The sequence below is a fragment of the Cydia pomonella genome, chromosome 1 (genome assembly GCF_033807575.1).
Source record: "Cydia pomonella isolate Wapato2018A chromosome 1, ilCydPomo1, whole genome shotgun sequence".
NCBI lineage: Eukaryota > Metazoa > Arthropoda > Insecta > Lepidoptera > Tortricidae > Cydia > Cydia pomonella.
Genome location: NC_084703.1, coordinates 46,065,872 through 46,089,049, shown reverse-complemented (window position 1 = coordinate 46,089,049; position 23,178 = coordinate 46,065,872). Strand labels below are relative to the sequence as shown.

At 38.3% G+C, this 23,178-nt stretch overlaps 1 protein-coding gene across 8 annotated transcripts in view; it reads left to right on the top strand.

Annotated features, from left to right (window-relative positions):
• LOC133525056 (titin) overlaps window positions 1-23,178 on the top strand; it is a 117,438-nt gene that overhangs the window by 75,047 nt on the left and 19,213 nt on the right. For all 8 annotated transcript variants that reach the window (XM_061861288.1, XM_061861320.1, XM_061861312.1 and 5 more), the window contains 6 exons: window positions 9,061-9,198; window positions 15,739-15,822; window positions 19,569-19,706; window positions 21,153-21,298; window positions 22,446-22,648; window positions 22,949-23,116. In XM_061861288.1, coding sequence (XP_061717272.1) covers window positions 9,070-9,198; window positions 15,739-15,822; window positions 19,569-19,706; window positions 21,153-21,298; window positions 22,446-22,648; window positions 22,949-23,116 — 868 coding nt within the window. In that variant the 5' untranslated portion in view covers window positions 9,061-9,069. The remainder of the gene's footprint in view (window positions 1-9,060; window positions 9,199-15,738; window positions 15,823-19,568; window positions 19,707-21,152; window positions 21,299-22,445; window positions 22,649-22,948; window positions 23,117-23,178) is intronic.

Here is a 23,178-nt window from a genome sequence, read left to right as displayed (position 1 = left end):
ACGGTAAACAAATAATCGAATTCTTATTCTTATGCATACCAAGACAAATTTGCAATGATTTTGATAGCACGCGCAGTGCAAGTTATGGAGTGTGGAATTAAAAGGAGTGAAATATCTTATGGAACAGCTGTTGCATAAGTGTCCAGCTGTCAGCTATAAATAATAGTTCCAAATCTCTGTAGTGTAGCGCTAGAGTAGCTAGGATCAGTGTTATTGACGGAACGTAGTGCGCTATGATTTGATTTTTTGTTCAAGTACTCTAGGTATTGTAGCGCCACCTATTTATGGTTTTTTGATGACACCTTTTGGTACAATGGAGATTCCATTCCATCTTCCATAGTGCAAGTGTTATTTTAAACGTAAAAATTACATGAAATTTTGACGTATTAATAACACTTGCACTGCGTGTGCTATTAAAATCCTTGCAGACCTGGGTCTAAATCTTAGTTCGTTGTAGATTAAGTTTTTGGAAATGATTATAAGGAGCAAAGAATATAATAATCACTAGGAGATAAGAAGCCACTCGTTAGGAGTTGTTAGTTCAAGTGATGCTAGCCATGAAACATGACGGGTAGGCGTAATGTCCTTATAGGTTTCAAACGCAACAGTGGGTAGTGCAGAGGCGTTGTTTTACAAGTAAAGCTGTGGGACATGAGCCGATTTGGGTTGTTAAGTTGGCAGCTTGTTTAGTGCTTCGGTCTACTAAACTTTACCACAGAATATATAATAGTAAAGCCTGACTAGTAATATATGATCAAGCGCCATATTGCTTGTACGAAAGGCTATTGTTAATAGAATTAGTTAATTGTATAAGAATATTTTATTGTTGTTTTTTTATGGAGCGACATGTTCACCTCGGTGACAAGCTCTTAAATAAAGAGAAAAAAAAAAGCGCCATATTGCGGAATTTTATTGGATCTAAATTGTTCATACTATACTGAATTGTCACCACAAACATGAGAAGAACAGCACAATTTTGATAATTATCATATATTTCTGGTCGGGCTTTACTACTGTACAGAAAGGGAACTTCCTACAAAACCGAAGTTTGACAGCGATGTAGGGCCGAATTATGTCGCTTCCTAATGTATGGAACTATTCCATTCGTGTATTTAGGGTTGTCAATTTTTTTTATACTACGTCGGTGGCTAACAGGCGTATGCCCGCCTGATGGTAAGCAGTCTCCGTAGCCTATGTACGCCTGCAACTCCAGAGGAGTTACATGCGCGTTGCCGACCCTAAACCCTAAATAATTTCAGCCAGTCGAGATTGTCGAGGTATTTCAAGAAATATGTGGAATTTCTTTCGGTGTTGTAAAATATACTTATTAAGACATCAACGTGTCTTGAAATGTATTGTAATAAGATACAAGTGCGAAAAATAGGAAATTCGAAACGAGTAGCGATAAATAAATAAAAAACGACAAAAGGGAGTGTTTTAAATCGACACGAGTTGCGAATTACCTATTCGCACATGTATCGAACAACGCTTTACAGTACATGGCCCTTTAAAGTTTTGACATAGTTACGTAATGTGCTAATTTTCGCACGAGTGCGGTAAAGTAGCACCATATGTACTGTAACAGAAGTTAAATCGTCATTATAGTGTAGATGACAAGTTCAAAGTGTTCCTAAAAATACGTGTGATGTTTATAAAAATGTATTTGAAGCAATTTTTTATGTTCTTACTTAACATATAAAAAAATGCAATAGTTAAATACAATTAAAAATGAACGTGATATTTTTTTTGTGAAATGAATATTATTTCAAAATTTTAATTGTCTATAACTATTGAAATCTTTAGGGCCTACGCTAGCTGGCGCGGGTGCACGGAGCGGACGAGCGAGTTAACGAAAAATAGTATGAGCGACGCTAACAGTACCCCTAGTGTAAATTTATAGTGTAGGAAATAAAGGTAGTGGACCCCGCAGTAACTCCTCTGCCAGAAAAAACTTTACAGTATGATAAAGTATCAATAAATAAAAAGTATTGTCTTAATTTCCAAAGAATAATAATAATAGGATTTAAGTAAATACCTAAAGTATTAAATCGTTAATATCTTTTTACGGAAAAATGCTCCGTTCAAACTTTCTTCACCAGACATATTCATGTAACGTATTACAACAATATATGAAATATCCAAAAAAATATCCAGCAGAAATACCAATATTAATAAAATATAATTTTTGGACGTGTCTTGGATCGGAAAATTACTCCGTCTAATTTTTCCACTGGAATGCCATTTTATTGCCGTTTTATAGCTACAAAATGAAAATCTAAAAAAAAAAACCATGTAACTATACTATTTTCAGAAATTGCCTTTTTACTCGCTGTGAAAAATTTCTCTATCCATTTTATTTATTGAATTAAGATCACAGTTTTATTTCCATCCAACTATAAAAACATCCAAAAAAATAACGAGCTTATTAAAAACTTAACATATCGGGAGCAGTGTGTAGGGAGCGGGGTGTACAAGCGGGGTGCGGGAGCGGTACCGGCCGCCGCCAGCGCGCGCGCCGCGCCTGCCCGGCGGTGGCAGCTTGCTACTTCTCTATTCATTCGCGTATCGCCTAGGTGCATAGGTTACTGTTTTAAAAAATATTTCTACTTGTTTCTTTTTTGACCTGCCGTATGCCTGCCTGTCTGTGTAGTACCTACCGTAAGTATAGTCTCTACCGTACCTACAAATGAAGTAGGTAGGTTATGCGATGTGTCTAATTTAAATATTTATATTCTTAAAGTCAATTTATTCAATTCGAGTCGTACGTATTAGGCCACCAAACGAAGGAAAACCGGGGAAATAATTCGTGTATAAGCGAATTTTGGCATAGTTGTAGATAAAGGTACCTTACATAACATACTGAAAATACTGATAGATGGGGGTGGCGCTACTGTGTACGGGGGAGGGAGGGTTTAAATGTCCCTTTTTTAGTAATCTTAAATAACTCGTGAACGGTGGCCCATATCAAAAAAATGATCTATCACGCAAATCATCTATATAACATTTCCTACAAGAAAAATTCAGTACACTTTTTACTAGGATCAATATTTAAAAATATATTAAAGCGGGAAAGTTAATTAAAATCAATTTTATGGTCCATTTTTCTATATTTTCGTAAACGGTGGCAATTAGCAAAAAACGCTGTAAAATATAAATGATCTACACAAAACTTTCTACAAAAAAGATTCAGTACCCTTTGTGAAAGGATCAATATTTAAAAAGATATTAAAGAGGGAAAGTTAATAAAACCAATTCTAAGGTTCCTTTTCTTTAGTTTTCGTAAATAATTTCTAAAGTATGACCCATAGCAAAAAAATGTCTCATACATAAATAAGTAACATAAAATTTTCTATAAGAAATATGTAGCACACTTTTCGCTAGGATGAATATTTAAAAAGATACTAAAGCGGGAATTGATTATTATTAACATAATCAATTTTAAAAACCCTTTTTAGTTTTCGTAAGTAACTCGTAAACGGGAGCCCGTAGCAAAACACGTTCAAACATTATTTATGTTTTACATAAAATTTTCTAGAAAAAAGATTACTATTCTTTTTCTTTAGGATCAATATTATTGAGATATTAAACCGCGAAAGTTAATTTTAATCAATTCTGCACATTATTTGTGTTTCTCGCTTTAAAACCTTAATAAATATTGATCTTAGGGAAAAATGTTCCGCATGTCTTTTGTAAAATTTTTTATTATAATTGTTTATATATATATATATATATATATTTTGCTATAGGTCATAATACTTTACAAATTATTTACTAAAAACTAAAAAAGAGACCTGAGGATTCATTGTAAGTAACTTTGCCCCTCTGACTAAAAAAAACCAACAAGTGCGAGTTGGACTCGCCCACCGAGGGTTCCGTACTTTGTAGTATTTGTTGTTATTGCGGCAACAGAAATACATCATCTGTGAAAATTTGAACTGTATATCACGGTTCATGAGATACAGCCTGGTGACAGACGGACGGACGGACAGCGGAGTTTTACCCTTTGGGTACGGAACCCTAAAAAGGACCTGGAAACTGATTATAATGAATTTTAATATCTCATTAAATATTGATCCTAGCGAAAAAATTTACGGAACTTTTGTTGTACCTAGCTGAACGGTGTTCTGGATGATATTTCTTTTGGATATTTTCAATTTAAGTGTATACGTGACTACTTAGTATATATTTAAAAAGAATACAGGCTGAGAAATTTTCCACTCTCAGTTTTTAATAGTTGTAAAATACATAAATTTGGGTATGTATTTTTTTTTGGATATTCTTACCCACTACGCCAAATTATATTCTAAGATCATATAAGAAGAAAAAAATGACAGAGCAATTTTCCGATGAAAATGAGCGTCAAAAAAAGGAATTATCATTTTAAAAAAATCACGTTTGACAAAATTTTTAGATTTTTTTCTAGTATTACATACTGATACAAATAACTTATTTGGTAAAATAATTTTGGACAGAGGAATTACTCGGTTAAAAATATAAATAGATTTATATTTTTACGTATAAATACCTAACTTAGAAGTGTTTTTTTTTTGGATATTTATATGTTAGTTTCGACTCATACTATACAATAACCAAGCAAAATTTCATCGACTGAGAAATTAATGCATGGGTCTCCATACAACAACTTGCTTCATTTCCTACACTATTAGTCGATAGCGAAACGTGACGTACGCGTTTGCGTTAAGTCTCATTTTGTATGGGTTTTTGAACAGCGCGCCAAGCGGGACGTTTTGGAAAGTCAAAAATCTCATACAAAATGACACTTAACGCAAACGCGTACGTCACGTTTCGCTGCCGAAAATATTTACACTAGGGGTACTGAAGCGGACGCGTGCGGCGGATTTCACCTACAAATAGCACCCGCGTGCGTGCGCACGCGGCGGGCATCCGCGTCAGCTAGCGTACGCCCTTATATACTAATAAATGTAACGAATGAGCGGTGACCTGAATATTGACTAGACACTGTAAGTTGAACAAACGTTTCAAATTGGAAAGAAACAAGATGCGATGCAGGTTCTGCCAGGAGTCAGAGGAGACTGCAATGCACATTCTCTGTTCCTGTGGACGACTAATGTCAAAATGAAGTACCTACTTAGGGCGGCACGTTGCAACCCTATGAGGTACAGAGCATTACGGCCCAAATAATAGGAAATTTCTTTTGTACCTTTTTGGTACGGAACACTAAAAACTAAATTTTAAATACTCCAAAACGCACTTCGTGAATACGACACTACTAACTAGAATTGGTGTCTGACTGTACTTTATGAATTGGCGTGTCGTGCTAAAAGCATGGATGAGCGTGCTAACGCATTCGTTAAGGACTTACGGCCGACTACATGGGAACCGATTCGACTCGCTTCAATGGCGGTTGGTGACATAGCCGTACCATAAACCGAAAAATCCGAACCCTTATAGGATACGTTGTTGTCTGTCTGCCAAGAACCTTTATCTCGGTAATGCAAAAGTATCGAGTTGAAATTAAAATCATGCCCGTTTCGATACTCTCAAGGGAATCAGAATTTGTAGGGTACTTTCCGTTAATCTAAGAACTATGAAATTTGGCAAGTGATATCGTCTTATACTTGACAGAGACGCTATTCTTTTACGCTATTAGGCGTAACGGAATAGCGTCTCCTGCGTCTCTATATTATTCATCAATATTATAAATAAAGAGACTTAAATTAAAGAGATTTAAATTATTTTATTTTTTATGTAATGTTAAAATATGTGTAAATGTATAATGTATATGGAAATACTTTTCTGGATTAAATTTCATTCATTCATTCATTCATTATGCCACGCGGACAAAGTGGCGTGTTGAAGCTAATCTAAAATATAACGAATCAATCTCATAGAGTTTATCCTCTTCCGCATCAGCATGATTTTCTTAAAGAGAAAATATTTTTTTTGATTTACCTACATAACCAACGCAATAAAAGTACAGTCAGCAAAATTTTTATTTTCATAATATATTCCGAATCAACATAGAGTAAGGGCATTCGTTATCTGGCGCGGGTGCACGGACGCGGATGCCATTATAGGTAAAATCCGTTGCAGGCGTCCGCGCCATTGCCAATGGGGAGACACTAGAGCGTTCGGGGATTCTCGCCTCCGTTCGGCTCCGAGCAATTATTACGGAGCACAACTTGATGTCCCTTTGCGTGCACAACCACAGATAAGATAACGACTTGAATTTTGGCAACCCTAAATAGCAGAAAGCGATAGTGCCAGATATTAGAAAGAGAGCATGATTTGTCACTGAATCGCTTTCAAACTTTGGTTTTGTATGAAGTGTTATTTTTGTACGGTAGTACCATTATTTATTATGTGACGCCAGCTAGCGTTGCTGATATTATTTTTCATTAAACCGCTCACCCGGTCTGCGCCACCGAGCGGACGCCCTTAAGTGACTAAATTGATGTGAATGTTCAAGCGATTATATTACGTAAGTCTTATAGCAATTAGTAGTAAATCCGTTTAAAGGTAATCGAAATGAGTCACTTTGGTTCCTATTATGGTAAGGCGCTGAGTAAACAGGATATAGAATAAAATTGCAATTGAGACAAGTATAAGGTGACAGTAGTATTTTTGATTGGCAAATAAAATTCTTTATATCAATTCTTGCCTAGAGCTTACTTAACCGCCAAACTTTTGACCGCCAAAGACGTCATATGACATATGACGTTAAGAACGATTATTATAAAATCACCAAATGAAAAAAACGTTCTTAGCCACCTTAAAGTTGTTTTAAAGACCTAATCAACTGGTTTGTCTTATCTACTGTCCCCGTCAACAAAAAAACAATATCGTGTCTTATTGTCTCGATTATGTCAGCATGCGACGTATCCAACATGGATAGCAGTCAGCCTTGCCTGGTGAAAGGCACTGGCCGTCCTTGCTGGTAGATTTATATCGTAGCCAGTATCGGCGCTGCGCGATTTATTTGGTAAATTTGGGTTATAAGTACACAGATGTGTAGATTAATAGTAAAATTATTTACGTGCACAGGCAATGGAATACGGGCTACTTGCGGGCTTAGCCAACTAGCTCGGAGTTAAAGGAGTGAAAGTTTGCGATAAAAAAGCTTGCAACCATCAAAAGTTCTATGCATTTGACATTTTGCAAGACCTTCGTCTACACTAGCGCCCCTAGCGGCGAAATTAAACACGTTTATAAGTTACAGTTTAAAAATGTATCGGACTTTCTAAGGTCCAGTCTTACAAAGGAAAATCAAAAATTTGCCACTGAAATTTGACGACAAGTTTGGCCTAGTGGATAGTGACCCTGCCTACGAAGCCGATGGTCCCGGGTTCAAATCCTGGGAAGAGCATTAATTCGTGTGATGAGCATGGATATTTGTTCCTGAGTCATGGGTGTTTTCTATGTATTTAAGTATTTATACATATTTATATATTACATATATCGTTGTCTAAGTACCCTCAACACAAGCCTTATTGAGCTAATTACTGTGGGACTAAGTCAATTTGTGTAATAATGTCCTATAATATTTATTTATTTATTATTTATTTTTATTTGAACATATAGTGAAATATAAGAAACGACATAAGTTGATTTTGTTTTGTTTGAAAATTGAATGAAGCGAAGCAAATGCAACTTTGTTCCAATTGAATATGATTTAAATTTCTTTGAACTGAATAAGCACTATAGGTTGGGCCTTGGGCCTTAGGAGGTTAACCGTTAATACATTGTTAAACTGTACTTTAAAAACGTTTAGTGAGGGCTACCGGGTTTAATTTCACCGCTAGGTGCCCCTAGTGTAGTGTGTACCCGGAGGTCTTTCAAAATGTCAAATTATTGGGGGTTGCAAGCTCTTGTACCGCGAATTTTCACTCCTTATTCATATGATTTTATTCGCAGGCGGTAAAAACCCGACCATGCTACCGCCGCAGGGTGGTTTTAGCCGATGGATATGGTGACAGGTGAAAATCAGCCAATATCTAAAGCCCAACTCTAAATCATGCGAAATAAATAAATACTCAAATCGACAAAATCCTTTGAAATGTGATTTTAAGTACTTAACATAACAATCCATACATGATATATCCATACATGACAGAATCAATACGACAGAACAGTTGACTATTATAGTAAAGAGTAGCTAAATTTTTCAAATATTTTAGGTATTGTAGCGCCAGCTATTTAAGGTATTTTGAAGGACACTTTTTGGTACATGGAGATTTTAATCCTTACCTCTACCTTCCATATTTATTATCTCGAATACGGCCCCATATAACACATAAGAACTCCTTTACATCGGCAATCGGCTTATAAGTTACGATAATTCCTTAATTTGTATTTAATACCATTCTCATCACTTAATTATTCTTATCAATACACGTTAGAAAATGAAACAAAAACTGACACCGCCGTGAGACTGAGCTTTCATTAGAAATCCACTTATTACGGACGTTTACTGCAAATTGATGCTTATCTTGTTTCGATTAGAGTTTGATTCAGCTTGGGTTTTGATGAGAAGCTTATGAAGCCTGTACTAATTGCATGTTGCATCAAGACTGTTTGTGGAACCTGTTAGAGTTTTATATGGCGTTGGAAGGGCACTGCGGAATAGGTCTACAGTTTAACTGAAGCGTTTCGTAAATACCGAATAATAGTTACCGTCGACCCACGTGAATGGGGATAGCTGGGGTTAATAGGGATAGCTGAGGTGAATAGGGACAGCTGGGGTGAATAGGACAGCTAGGGTGAATAGGACAGCTGGGGTGAATAGGGACAGAATAAACACTCCGTTAACAATTGTGTAGATTTTATTCAAATAACAGTAAAGGAAATAGGCGTTTTTGTATGATTTGTATACTTGGCTCGTAAATTTTATGCGAAGAGGTGATATGATATTTTTTTTATATAGTTCTCTGAAAAGGTCCTTTGTCTCCACAAAAGACTCGGTTCTGTAACAAGTTGAAAATAATACAAGTTTATATTTAATTATTAGAGTCTGAGTTGAGTCTTAAAGCAGTCGATTCATAACCAACTCTATTCTTAACTACTTTTATTTCCTTCCAGAATTCCAAGATGGCGCTGCTGTACATACTTCTCGCCGTGGCTTCTTCGGCGCTGGCGCAGTCCAACTACGACCAGCAGGCCAACAGCATCCTCTATCAGGGCGAGGGGCTGCCTGAACAAACTGTACTGGACGGCAAGGTACACATTATATCTATATCTCTCTATTATTAAAGAAAATCGGAATACATATATAGTTACAAGATGGCGCTGCTGTGCGTTTTTCTCGCCGTGGCTTCTTCGGCGCTGGCGCAGTCCAACTACGACCAGCAGGCCAACAGTATCATCTACCAGGGCGAGCGGCTGTCTGAATAAACTGTACTACTTGTATACGGCAAGGTACACATATGTATATGTATCTCTTTCTGCGCCTAGAACTCTTAGCTGTGAAACTTCTTCTTTGTCCTCGCCTTGTCCCGTTTTAGTTAGGGTCGGCTCTCCTAATCAATCTTCGCCAGGCCATTCTATCCTGTGTGTCTAACCCCGAATACAATTATGTTGCGTTTGTTTTATCACAGATTTCCAATGGACACCTCCTGTGTCCATTATCAGGTCATTCAGATCAGCTCGATGGTACCATAATATTGCATTGTTACATATGCATGAAAATTTTCAGCTTCATTGGAAACCAGAAAGTGGCTCTTTAACTTGCAAAATTTGACCCGTAAACGTACAAATAGGTTACATTGCAAGTTAAAAGCTTCTAATAAAAAGTAAAATTTGTCAAATTGAAACACCATAAAATGAAGGTTTTAAAAATGACCACAGAGAGTTTAAGGTGGTTCGATTTCCATACAAAAAACGATTGCGTTTTATGAAGTCATTACATACTATTACTACGTAAATATGTGCGCATCTATCTACTTTCGACTATTCGTTTGCTAGAAAAACTATGTTTCATACAGAAACCACGCAAAAAACGTTATTTTGGTGTTACTTTGATAGAAAAATATAACGTTTTTTGCGTGATTTCTGTATGAAAAATAGTTTTTCTATCAATTTAGCGCAAACTAATAGTCGGAAGTAGATAGATGCGCACGTATTTATCTAGTAATAGTGTATAAGGACTTCATAAAACGCAATCGTTTTTTGTATGGAAATCGAACCACCACCAAGGCTACGAGAGGAAAAAGTTGATCCACCCTAATAATAGATGACTAGATAAACATAACCCTACTTTTGTGCCTCAATCGGTACACCCGAACCGGTACTACGTAATCACGTTACAATTTGTACCGCAAGAGGTAACAGTTCAAACCGACCCAGAACCAAACAAGCCTAAGCGACACACTTTTTTATAGACCTTTACGACTTTTGACCGCTAGCTAACTGTAATACTATCCACAAACCAAACTGAAGACCGGGGTCGTAACTTTTCTCATTCACACTTGTATAGTCGTAACGGGAGTGAAAGAGATGGTATTATGATCTTTGATCTCGGTCGTCATTTTTATTTGTGGATAACAGGAACAGTTTTAACTGATCATAGATAGCCCTTATTTCTTTGAAATAAGGTTGATGACGAGTCAACAGTCTGAATGGCTTGCGGTCGGTTTCTGGGTTAGATAAAATTACTTAATAAAGAAAAGTAAACAATGACCATTGTGGTCCAAATTGGATTAGTGAAATGTATTTACGTTTTAGATATGGATTTATTTTTGAGGGGCGTAGGTATAGCTTGTAAATTAGAAGGAAACGATAGTAGATTGTTAACCTAGGTATGAGAGGCACTCAATAGCCCGAGACTGAAATGGTGCCTTTCACTCGAGTTAAACACTATACTTTTCATTTGGAATGCGAGGAGAGTAAAATAAAATAAAAACAGGATTATTAAGAGGAAAGAATAGCTTTTCGATCCTAACGAAATAACGGTAAATTTTCTATGAAATTCCATTTCCACTTACTAAAGGGGAACGATATTTTTTCTTTTTCTATGGGCGAATACCTGGCATACGGGAAGTATATCTGTTTTTTTTAATACTACGTCGGTGGCAAACAAGCATACGGCCCGCCTGATGGTAAGCAGTCTCCGTAGCCTATGTACGCCTGGAACTCCAGAGGAGTTACATGCGCGTTGCCGACCCTAACCCCCCCCACTCGTTGAGCTCTAATATAACACATATATCTAAAGTATAAACTTACATACCTAATACTTCTTAAATAAGTATAAACTTACATACCAAGTACTTCTTAAGGTTACCTACTTTCAATCAGAAATATTACGCAAAACTCTGCGTAGAGAGCGCCACTGTGCTAGTGCAGTAGTAGCCTACCGCGAAACTGAAAAAGCGAAATTGCGTTATTTGCCTCTCTATCACTCTTTCATATACGAGCGATAGAGACGCAGATAACAAAAGTTCGAAATCGTGTTTCGCGGTAAGCTCTCTGGAAACAAACCGCATTGATGCATTAATGTCATAGTGAAAACTTCTCATAAAACTGTTGAAGGCATATGTATAAGTAAATAAATATTATATGATATTCTTACACAGATTGACTAAGTCCCACAGTAAGCTCAAGAAGGCTTGTGTTGTGGGTACTCAGACAACGATATTGTGTAATATACAAATACTTAAATACATAGAAAACACCCATGACTTAGGATCTCAGGAACAGATATCTTTGCTCATCACACGAATAAATGCAGGACCATCGGCTTCATAGGCAGGGTCACTACCCACTAGGCCGGTCGTCGAACGTTACAATAAGTAACTTTATGGTTTACAATTTATGCTAGTGCTGCACTCTGGCGGCAGAACATTGTAGTAATACCCCCAATTGAAAATGATTGTATTTCATCAAATTGAATAGTACTACAGGGAAGACCGTGCCTTTGGATGTTAAAATTAATATTCATCTGAACTAGCCAGTACATTGTTGCAGACCCTAACAATGGCGGGGTCTGTGTCCACTATTACGTAGTATATTGAATTTCGGAACTTTTTGTATACTACGTCGGTGGCAAACAAGCATACGGCCCGCCTGATGGCAAGCAGTCTCTGTAGCCTATGTACGCCTGCAACTCTAGAGGAGTTCCATGCGCGTCCGACTCTAACACTCCGCACCCTCGTTGAGCTATGGCAACCTTACTCACCGGCAGGAACACAACACTATGAGTAGGGTCTAGTGTTATTTGGCTGCGGTTTTCTGTAAGGTGGAGGTACTTTTCCAGTTGGGTCTCTAGATCTGGAATGACATTCGCTGTGCTGTGCCCTACCACACAAAGCGAGATGACATTCACAATGCCCATACCTCTCTTTTGGACGTAGTTTAAGGACGTTCCCGGGTCCAAACTGACTGATATGTGCTTCCGCCGATATGATGTTTTTTTAGATTTACAGGCCAATTCCAATAATTTATATATATTGTTCTAATATGGATCTGACATAATTCCAATATAAAAACCCTTTATTTACAATAACAATATACATAATGCGTATATACAGATGATTACTATAACTAGCTTAAATCTAAAATAGGCCCTTGAGGCATTGTACCAAGAATGCCGGCGGCATTTCCTCGTTGTATCGCCATCGTCAACCAGACGTTTCGCGATTTCTCCAAAAAACTTGTGCGCGCTGGGACCCCATGGATTCCAATATTACATGAGATGGTTCCGATTTCCTTTAGAGGACTTGCTGATTTATCAACCTTCACCCAAAAACGTCTCTTTTGACCCTGACAGATCAGTATCAGATCAGTATCTTATTGAAATGAGATCGAACTAAAACTTGAATCCAAAAACGTCGTTTTTGATTTCTGTCAGATCAGTATCGTGTTGGAATGTGATTTAATAACTAAAATATGAATTGGCATGTTTAGGACTTTTTTTCTCCTATTTCTCCCATTTCCCGGAAATTTCAGAAAAAAATAACAGGAATTAAAGAAAACTGATTTTAGAAACGGAAAATTTTGATCAACTACGTATATATGAGCGACATTTTCCATTTTCTAATTTCGCAAATTTTGAAACCCCGACGTCACGTGTACCGTAAAATGGGGTGACTAGGGACAAAATTGACATTTAAACCTCAATTAAACTTTGTTTTAACATGCGAAACTGATTTTTGTACAATATAAATGTTCCGGTCGTGAGTTTATGAACACTTTGAGATTATGAACATTATAATAGCTTGATTGTTATTCGAATATATAATTAACGTAGCAGTAGCTTGTAAAAACCAACTCAACCCTCTGTCATCCCTCCTCACCCCATTCATAACCCAACTGCCCTCGTAATCCCTACTCACCCCATTTTACGGTAATAAGAATTTGCTTTACAATATGGTGGTGATGGCTCGGTTAAAATGTAGGTAGTTTATGATATCTTTGAAACTAAACCAATGAAACAGGGAATATTACGTGAAACTCTCGTAGGGGGCGCCACTAGCATAGACTATAAACGAATCGCCTTGATGCACCATACGTAACAAATAATCTGCGAAAACTTGTAAAAAAACTATTTGAGGCATAGTTAATAACAATATGTTACTTTTTAGGGTTCCGTAGTCAACTAGGAACCCTTATAGTTTCGCCATGTCCGTCTGTCTGTCTGTCTGTCTGTTTCTTCTCGATTTGTGCGAGTGCTGCCTCTGGCGGCAGAACATTGCAGTATTATTCCCTATTGTCCGACACAATTCAAATATTTACACGGCAATGACGTATCGTTATATCATGGACACAGACCGACATAGCCCAGAGGAATAATTAGTGTTTTAGATTTATGCGCCGCTCGCGCAGCTAAATATAAAATTATGCGTGTGCGTTCCACGGAATACATAGTAGTGTAATGATAGGGTGAAAATACTTTCATATTTACGTACCAATAAGAACTAAATGTACGCAATATTTAAACATGATAAAGGTTACTAATGATTACTTAGTTATGTTGCTGTTAAATCTGTATAAAGGGAATATTACGCGAAACACTGCGTAAGGGGCGCCACTACCACAATCCATCACAAGCTGAGGGTTGACCGCCAAACAAGAAAATCGATATTTCGTTATCTAACCACTCTGTCACTCTTGCATATTCGAGCGATAAAGAGGCAGATAACTGAATTTCTATTTTCGCGTTTCCCGGTAGGCCCTTTGTGAACAAACCTCCTTGATGCATCAATGTTATAGGTATTTTACTTATTATCTGAGAGGGACCGTGCGCGTTGGAGGGTCTGCCATCTTGTGGCCTGAATCGGAACAATAAATATGTACATTTACACGTCACGTGATTTCTTGTGCATAGTCGGTTCTGCTATCTTGTGGGCTGCATCAGAACAATAAACATCAAATTTACGCCTCGCGCCAAAAATCTGACGGCTCCTGTGCTGCCTCCTACAGTTCATGCACGCTCCCTATAAGTTACTATATGGTCCACGATAGGTGCTAGTGCTGCACTCTGGCGGCAGAACATTGCAGTAATACTCCCTATTGTTACTTAATTGGAGAATTTTAAAAGTAAATAATTATATTTTAGACGTAGTAGTAGTAAAACACTTTATTGTACAAAGAGAAACGTAAAACAGGAAAGAACACACATTATTGTGACCGCGGCCGGCAAAACGTCCCTCTTTGTCGCTTGCCATAAGGACGCCTTGTTAGGATATTCATATACCTAAATATACTTACAAGCAAACCTCGTCCTTATGGCAAGCGATAAAATGGGACGTTTGAAAACTGGGAAAGTTTAAATCAGTACCCCTAGTGTAACTTTGATCGACATCATAACGTGACGAACGCGTTTGCGTTAAGTCTCATTTTGTATAGGATTTTGAGTTTCCAAAACGTCCCGCTTGGCGCGCTCTTTCGAAATCCAATACAAAATGAGACTAAACGCAAACGCGTACGTCACGTTTGGAAATGGAATTTAGTTACACTAGGGGTACAGTGCTTAGAATTTTGTCGGGTTTTAAAATTTTAAGAGGTACAATATTCATTTATCCGAGAGAAAAGTTCGTGCGCTCGCTGTTTGTATTGTATTTATTTATTGCATTTCACATGCACATTACAGGTATTACAATTACTTGAAAGTATAGGTAGGTACACAAATGACACATGAAACCTTGATGGGCGCAGCAATGAAGGTAGGTAGGTAGGATCGTTTAGAGCATTATAATTTTTTTTGGTAGGGCTTAAATTGCATTAACTTAGTCTTTGAAAAAAATATTTCTAAGTTATGGTCGTTCGTCCAGTGACAAATTTTTGTCAATATGTTTTGAGATTTCCGTAAAGGTGTTGGTCAATTACAAATCATGTAAGCACGAAAATATCGTCAGCAAATAGTACACAAGTTTGATTTTTTATTTTTGGGAGGTCGTTTATATAAATATAAACATTTTTGCTAATCTCTAGCGGCCAGACAGCTGCTTTTTGCCCTTTGGGCGCCAAAGACGTCAACTGACTCGCGCGGCTACATCCCAATATCAACCTTAGCCAACTCCCCCCCCCCCCCCAACCCTCTACATATCTACAGCTAGGAATGCAATATCAACCTTAGCCCGCTCCTTATAGTATGTGAATTGTATCTTCTGTTGGTGATCCTAATAAACAAATAAATAAACCTTAGCGCATTACGACAAGGTTCACAATGATGCGTCGCGCACGATTGGCGTACGCTACACCATTGCATGTTGTCACTTATCATTAGGTAAAGAACCTAAAATGTAATGTGATAATCTGTTTCAGGTCACAAAGCTGGATGATCTGAGCCCCGTCATCTTCTTGAACCGGACGAAAGCGGCTCTGAACTGTGCTGCTGGTTCCATGCAGGTATAATAAAATTATCATTTCTCATAATGTAGAAAATAAATAGGTCATCGTCTCCCTTGCGTTGTCCCGACTTTTTGCCACGGCTGATGAGAGCCTGAGGTCTGCTTGACAACTAACTCCAAGAATTGGCGTAGGCACTAGTTTTAATAACAGCGACTACCAGCTGACCTTCTAATCCAGGGGGGAATGGCCTTACTGGAATTAGGTAGTCCGGTTTCCTCACGATGTATTCCTTCATTGAAAAGCGACTGGTAAATATCAAATGATGTGTCGTAAAGCATGACTAGAAATAAATGATTATTGTCAAGAGGGCGCTGTTATTCTCATGTACTGTTCAAAATTTAGTTCCAATGAAATACTGCAATACGGTGCGTGATCATATATTACTGGTCAGTCACTTTACATATGTTCCGAAAAAATCATTTATACGAGCCGGGGTTTGAACCTTCAACCGGATTGAAAGTCGCGCGTTCTTACCGTTGGGCTACCTATCAGTAATAGACGATAGAGGAATGTCACAATCAAACTTTGGCTAGTCTATGTCTAAGGCCTGAGTGGACGCTTGAAGTGGAGCGTTCGGCGGGGCGTGCAGCGTGGCGTCGGGCTCACAACTCTTTGAGCAGCGTGCACTAAGGACGCTCCTATACGTTTGCATTTGTTTAATATCCACCCCGCACGCCCCGCCCTGCACGCCCAACTCAAGCATCCATTCAGGCTTTACTCTAACTATCCGAATAAACTCGATCGCCGAAAAAAAAACCAAAGTAAAACAAAACCCTATCGCTGTAATAATCGCCCGTCAAAGATTAACGGCCCATCTAACGGTCGGCGGATGCCCGTCTGTTTGTGGTTCGGTTTAACGCGTTGCATAACTGATTAGTGGTCATTTGGTCGTCATGAAGGGGCCTTGACTATTTGTGTATGTGGTTCTTACTAAAAGGGACTAGCGAAGGTTTTCGTTGTTTTGTTTTTTGTACGCAATCAATGTGTCGGGGTTTTGTATGGGGTGAAATTTAGTTTAAAATGAGAAGTATAATCTACAGCTAGGAATGCTATAGCACTCAACTTTTTTATTGATTTGATAAAAGACAAAAATAGGAGCGTGACAGAGTGGTCAGAAACAAGAACGAAAAAATTTTGACCCACATATGTATAGAAATCTTAAGGTGCCGTAATATAAGAGCGCAGTTTTTGAAAAAAAAATTAATTACAATCTTAGTGATTTCATAGCTACCAATTCTGATTTTATGACCTTTGCTTGATAGAAAAAAAAAACACAAATACATATGTATAGGTCTAAAGCGCACTTAAAAAAATTGTTAATTTATGCACAAAAGCAAAAACTATGAAAATCGCTTCTAAAATGCGCAATTTTATTTATGAGGGACTCGGGTTTTTTTTTTAAACTTACAGCAACTAAAAATTCACACATATGATATCTGCGGCCTCGAGCATGCACATCCATTTCTTGAACCTACGGGTCCTTTTAAGAAGTAGTGCGGTTGAATTAACACGTTTACTGCGTTACGGGGATTTTTGAACCCCGTACGACGTCATCATTCAATACGGGCGATAAAAATCGTGTTTCTCGCTGGTGCGGAAGCTATATCTTTGTTATTTTTATGACTATAACTAAGACAAATAAGTTTACATTTTGTGTTTCTCTATTCTCAATAGTAATCAATAAACATTTCGTGTTATGACTCCATCAAGGTGTTCATGATTCTGCCAATAGGTTGGATAAGACACGGCTAGTATAGGGACCGTGCGCGTTGGAGGGTCTGCCATCTTGTGGCCTGAATCGGAACAATAAACATGTACATTTACACGTCACGTGTTTTCTTGTGCATAGTAGGTTCTGCCATCTTGTGGGCTACATCGGAACAATAAACGTCACATTTACGCCTCGCGCCAAATATGTGACGGCTCATGTGCTGCCTCCTACAGTTCATGCACGCTCCTTATATGAATCTTATCATATTACGATCCTAGACAGTGTTCAGTGGAGTATCCGATCAATCCGCAAAGAAATACAAGTTACCACTAATAGTTGGCTTAAGCAGACCTATATTAGGTCTATAGTTCCTATCGTCCACGATGACGTGCAGATTTGACGAATCTCATCTTTTAGAACATGACATTGTTATTATTTTTGTGTTTTATCTATGGGCATGTAGTCCGAAATAAATAATTTGAATTGAATTTAATTAAAGCCTGACCAGTAGTATATGATCACGCGCCATATTGCGGAATTTCATTGGAACTAAATTTTTCATACTAAACTGAACTGTCACTCTATACATGAGAATGACAGCGCCCTCTTGACAATGATCATATATTTCTGGTCGGGATTGACGAGTCAAGACACGCGTCTCCGTGAATGGCACGATCTATACTTTTTAACTGAGACGTTTTGTAAGAAGCTCTTATTTTCTATTAGAAAAGCACAGCGCAACGTTTTTACCATCGCCTGAGACAAATGGTAGAGTAGGTTCTTTTTTTCCGTTGTCGACACAAAGCTTCATTTACACTATGTTGTTAATTTCCTGAGATGTAAGTTTTAGTAGATGCGATCTAACGGTTTGACGTTTCGTAACTTTTGTATTGAAATTAGGTAGGTGGCATTTCTATGCAACTGCGATTTTTAGGGATTTACTGTAGGTAATAGGTATAAATGGAAAATGACCGTATCTATAGTAATAGTATCCAAAGTGAATTTAGTCAAAATGTAAGTAACGTAATTTTTCTTTCTCTCAAGACACAGAAAGAAAATAATGTAAGGAACAACTTTCGTTTAATTGGCATTAGAAAAAAGGTAAACAATCTTAACGTGTCTCTTTATTGAAAATTATAGAAAACCGCGTTTAAAAAATTAGTTTTACCCTTTAACGGGCAAGACTGAAACAAATCTTCAATTCTAGCCTCATCGCCAACTATAGTACTAAAAAATCTGTACAAGAAAAAAAATACTAAAGATGATGTTATAGGTGGTATTTTTTGAGATAATTGCCATATAAAGGGTTATAAATACTTGGACCGAAAATAATGTAAATAACCGTATATGATTTATAACTGTTACATATTTGTTATCATTATGACTTTTTTTTAAGTGTTTTTATATTATTTTATAAAAAGACACGTCAAGATCGCTTACCTTCTTTCTAATGCTAAAAAAAAAGAACTATAGACAACAACAACTAATTGGTAAAGAAAACACGCTTACCAGGAATCTCGTACATTGACCGGAGTAAATTCGTAGTCGAAAACCAGCTATATTTTGATTTTAATAAAACTGCTTTTCGACTGGGGTTAAAATGTACGTACGTAACAAACGCGGGACACAACATACTCGACGGAGATCTCCGGCCGGGGTAGATAGAGGGGTGCCTTTTTCACAAAACCTTGACAAATGTATATGGCTGCTTTTGGCCGGAGATGTCCGTTCTGCGTAGACGAAGGGTAAAAGAAATGAAATGAAAATAAAGATTTCAGGCAACTAGTGGCCCATAGATAAATACCTTAATACTAGTATACATATAAAAATATACATATTTGAGAACTAAACACTACAAGTAACATTATGGTTGCGACGCATTACGTAACCCCGCAGTGTCTGGGAGCCGGAACTTGACACCATTCGGCCAAAACTCCTCCTTGTAAATACGTCCCAAATCCGCTAGGACGGCCCTATAGATATGACACACAGCGAACACTAGTACTATTGTCATTCGTTCGTTTTATTCCAGATCGAGCTCAAATTCAACGAGAAATTTTACGGTATCGCGTATGCGGATTTCGACCGTCACTCGGCTTGCCAGGTGGTTGGCAAGGGCGCGACTTCGTATAAGCTCGAGCTGCCTCTGAAGGGATGTGGAACCAGACAGGTTAGTACAAGTTGAACATTTACCAGTTGAACAGGGGCCTAACTAAGATGGAAGTTGCGCCATAGCAAACGAAACGCTAATTACTCGCACTTATATTAAGAGTCGATATGGAAACGATCGGCATCTTGGCAGCTTTCCTTCATTAATTCCTCACAAACTGTGAATATTCTAAGCTGTCCTCCGACCCTGGACTACACGGAAGACCAGCGCTGTGGTATTTAGAGCAGTCCTTTAGTAGTTTCCAGCGCCAAAATTTCTTCAATAGCTACTTACATATTCTATCCTGATGTACTTGTCTATTTTTGTGTAACATGTTACTTTAAGAAATATTCAGAACCTTTTAAGTGTTTTTTTTTATAAGTTTGTATAAATTATTCAAGTACACACTTAAATTACTAAAGGACTAAATATTTTTTTCTGTAATATATTATGGTTATGTAATTTTATTTATATAAAATATATAGGTACCTGTAGTTCTTCAATCTGGGTTGCGAAATTTTCAAAATTATGCAATGGTTCTCCCCGAAACTGTTTTTAGGGAAAACGATCATCATAAAAAAATCCTTATTTTTATTATTGAATTGTTTCGTGACATAAATTAAATTATACAGGTTATACCCGTAGGGTGAACAACGAAACCCTAACTAAGCCTGTCCGTCCGCATATCTGCCCGCGATGTGTACCGTTAAATAATCGGACAGACAGACGGACATGACGAATCTATAAGGGTTCCGTTTTTTGCCATTTGGCTACGGAACCCTAAAAAGATATTGGCTCTGATTTTTTGTTACATCGTACTCAATGCAACGCGACTGTACACTAAATTTTTACATTAAAGTTACATACTTACATACATATGTTAAAAGGCATTGCCACTTTTAAGCACAGCGAAATGATATTTTTGGATGCCGCGCGATTTTAGTTAAGGTAGAAAACTTTTTGTCTTTTTTACATATTTTTCTTGTTTTACTGAACACTCAGATATTAAGAGAATTTTAGGATGTCGTACTCGAAGGATGACTAACGGAACCCTATTACTGTCCACTTATCTGTCTGTCAGCGAGTTGTACCGTAAACTCCTGTATAAGAGACGGCACAGCGCTTACGTGACGTGTGCGTGTACACTACGCAGCCGGTATGCTCAGGCCTTAAGAGTATTTGGCTCTGTATTTTTTATAGTATCATTGTTGAAATGCAATGTTATATCATTAGATAAGTATCAACAAAACGTCATGCGCGATAGTTCTTACTGGTACAGTCAGCGTCAAATACTTTGTAGCAGTCAAAGTGGCCAAATAGTTCGGTACACCATACTAAATATATGGTGTACCGAACTATTTGACTACTTTGGTTGCTACAAAGTATTTGACGCTGACTGTACCTAACAATAATTGTATATTTAAATCAGTAATTTCCAAAAGCTTCAACAACTTCTTAAACTTCCAGGATCCTCTCCGCGTATTCACCAACAATATCGTGGTCCGCTTCCACCCCGGTCTTGAGATGGACGGGGACGAAGTCATCACCATCGTCTGCAGATATCCACCGCCCGTCGTCCCGCCGCCGCCGATCTCCGAACCTCGTATCAATGAGTAAGTGCTATCTGACAACGTCAGTAATAGAAGAATTAAGAACTATACTCATCGCTCCTTAGCGTTAAAATACTAGTCTAAGAAAATGACAGTAGATATTGTGGTCCGCTTCCACCTCGGTCTGGAGATGGACGGAGACGAGGTCATAACTATCGTCTGCAGATACCCACCGCCGATCGTCCCCCAGCCAACCTACCAACCTTGCCATCGGGCGGGCCGGCACACAAAAAAACAATGGCACATCACTTTTGTTAGTAACTGTATAATTAAAAACTATCGTTATCTTTTGGGTTATCATGTCCTAAAACAAGCCCAAATTATTATAAAAACAAAAAAACCCGACTGCTTAAAAAATGAGCTGAAGGGGGAAAAACAAACTTAGTATTAGGTACATATATTTTTGAAATGGTCTTTTAAATAGCTTTCATTTGACACCTATTTTGCTATGGTAAGATATTTTTTCATTTGAGGGCGCCCTTTTTAAAAATGTATATAGCCTATGTCATTACCAGATTTCTGACGATTTCAACGACACCTCATATCCTCATAGTCATAAACCGTCCAGCCGTAGGGAGCAGTAGGGCTTACCAAACAAATGGACACACATACATACGCTGGAAAAACATTATCCTCCTTCTGACGCAGTCGGGTAAAAAAAGACAGTAAGCATTGTGGATAATCATCATGCAGATATCCTCCACCTATCGTCCCCAAGCCGATCTCCCAACCTCGAATCTATGTATCCTGGCAAAAACTGGAAGCTGAAGGTGTTCCAGCTTCGGTCGCGCCATTACGTGCACTTCAACTTTTTTGTGGTGCGCGAGCCGCGACCGTTGCAGGAGACCATGGAGTGCACCGACTTCTGACCGAAGGGTGTCGTGTTTCGGAGGTTCCGAAGCAAGCTGCCTCACTCATTCCTTTTTTGACGTAATACTAAAGCAGTTTAGTGGTGGGGTGGCCTAGGGGTTCATGGCGTTAGCCCGGTTAGCTAAAGACGCAGGTTCGAATCCACCCTTCGCCACTGGAGGGCTTCGTCACTTTCTCATGGTGTGTTGTTGTATCTGTTTATTGTAGTTTGTTTGTAGTTTATTTTTAGTTTGTTTGTAGTTTGTTTCTGAGCATTTAATCAACCATTCCATCTTTTCAGCCCCGAGAAAAGCCCGCTGCCACCCGTGGCGCCGCTCGCCGGCACCCACATCCTCATGATCATATGCGCCATCCTGTTCCTAACCCTTCTGCTGTTGGGTTTGGGCGTATCTTACCTGTGTTTGAGGAGGCGCGCGCTGCCTGCCCCGAGGAGGTTGATTGATGATTCCTCCGCATCTATAATTAGCAGAGAAAGTATACAAGGTAATACACATTCTTATGATGTGACATATTGTTCCTAACCTAGTGCTGGGTTTGAGTTTCTTCTACCTGTCTTTGAGGAGGCGCACGCCGCCCGAAGAGAATCGAATTAAGTTTTAACATACCTAAAAGGATAAAGTGATTGAAAACCTTAATTCTTCTTAATGACATTAAATGAGCTTAAACCTAATCTTAAAACAGGTGTACTCTTCCTTGGCATGTTAGTTGGAGCTCTGGAAGGAAGGAAAACTGAATTTACCCTTTGTATTCCTATATTTATTCCTTACTATCATTACTTTGCAGAGGTGAAAATCCCCCGCGCCCACCCCGTCTACCCGCTCGCTGCGGAGGCCGAAAGCGCTAGCGTGGTCTCGGACACGATACCCTCAGACTACCCGTCAGAGACCCCGAGCGAGGCCGAACACGCTCACACCAACCAGGCGTTCATGATTGACGAGTACCATAGCGAAGGTAAGCGTTATTATCACTATGATATAATAAATATATGGTTTTATGGTTTTGTACAGTCGCAA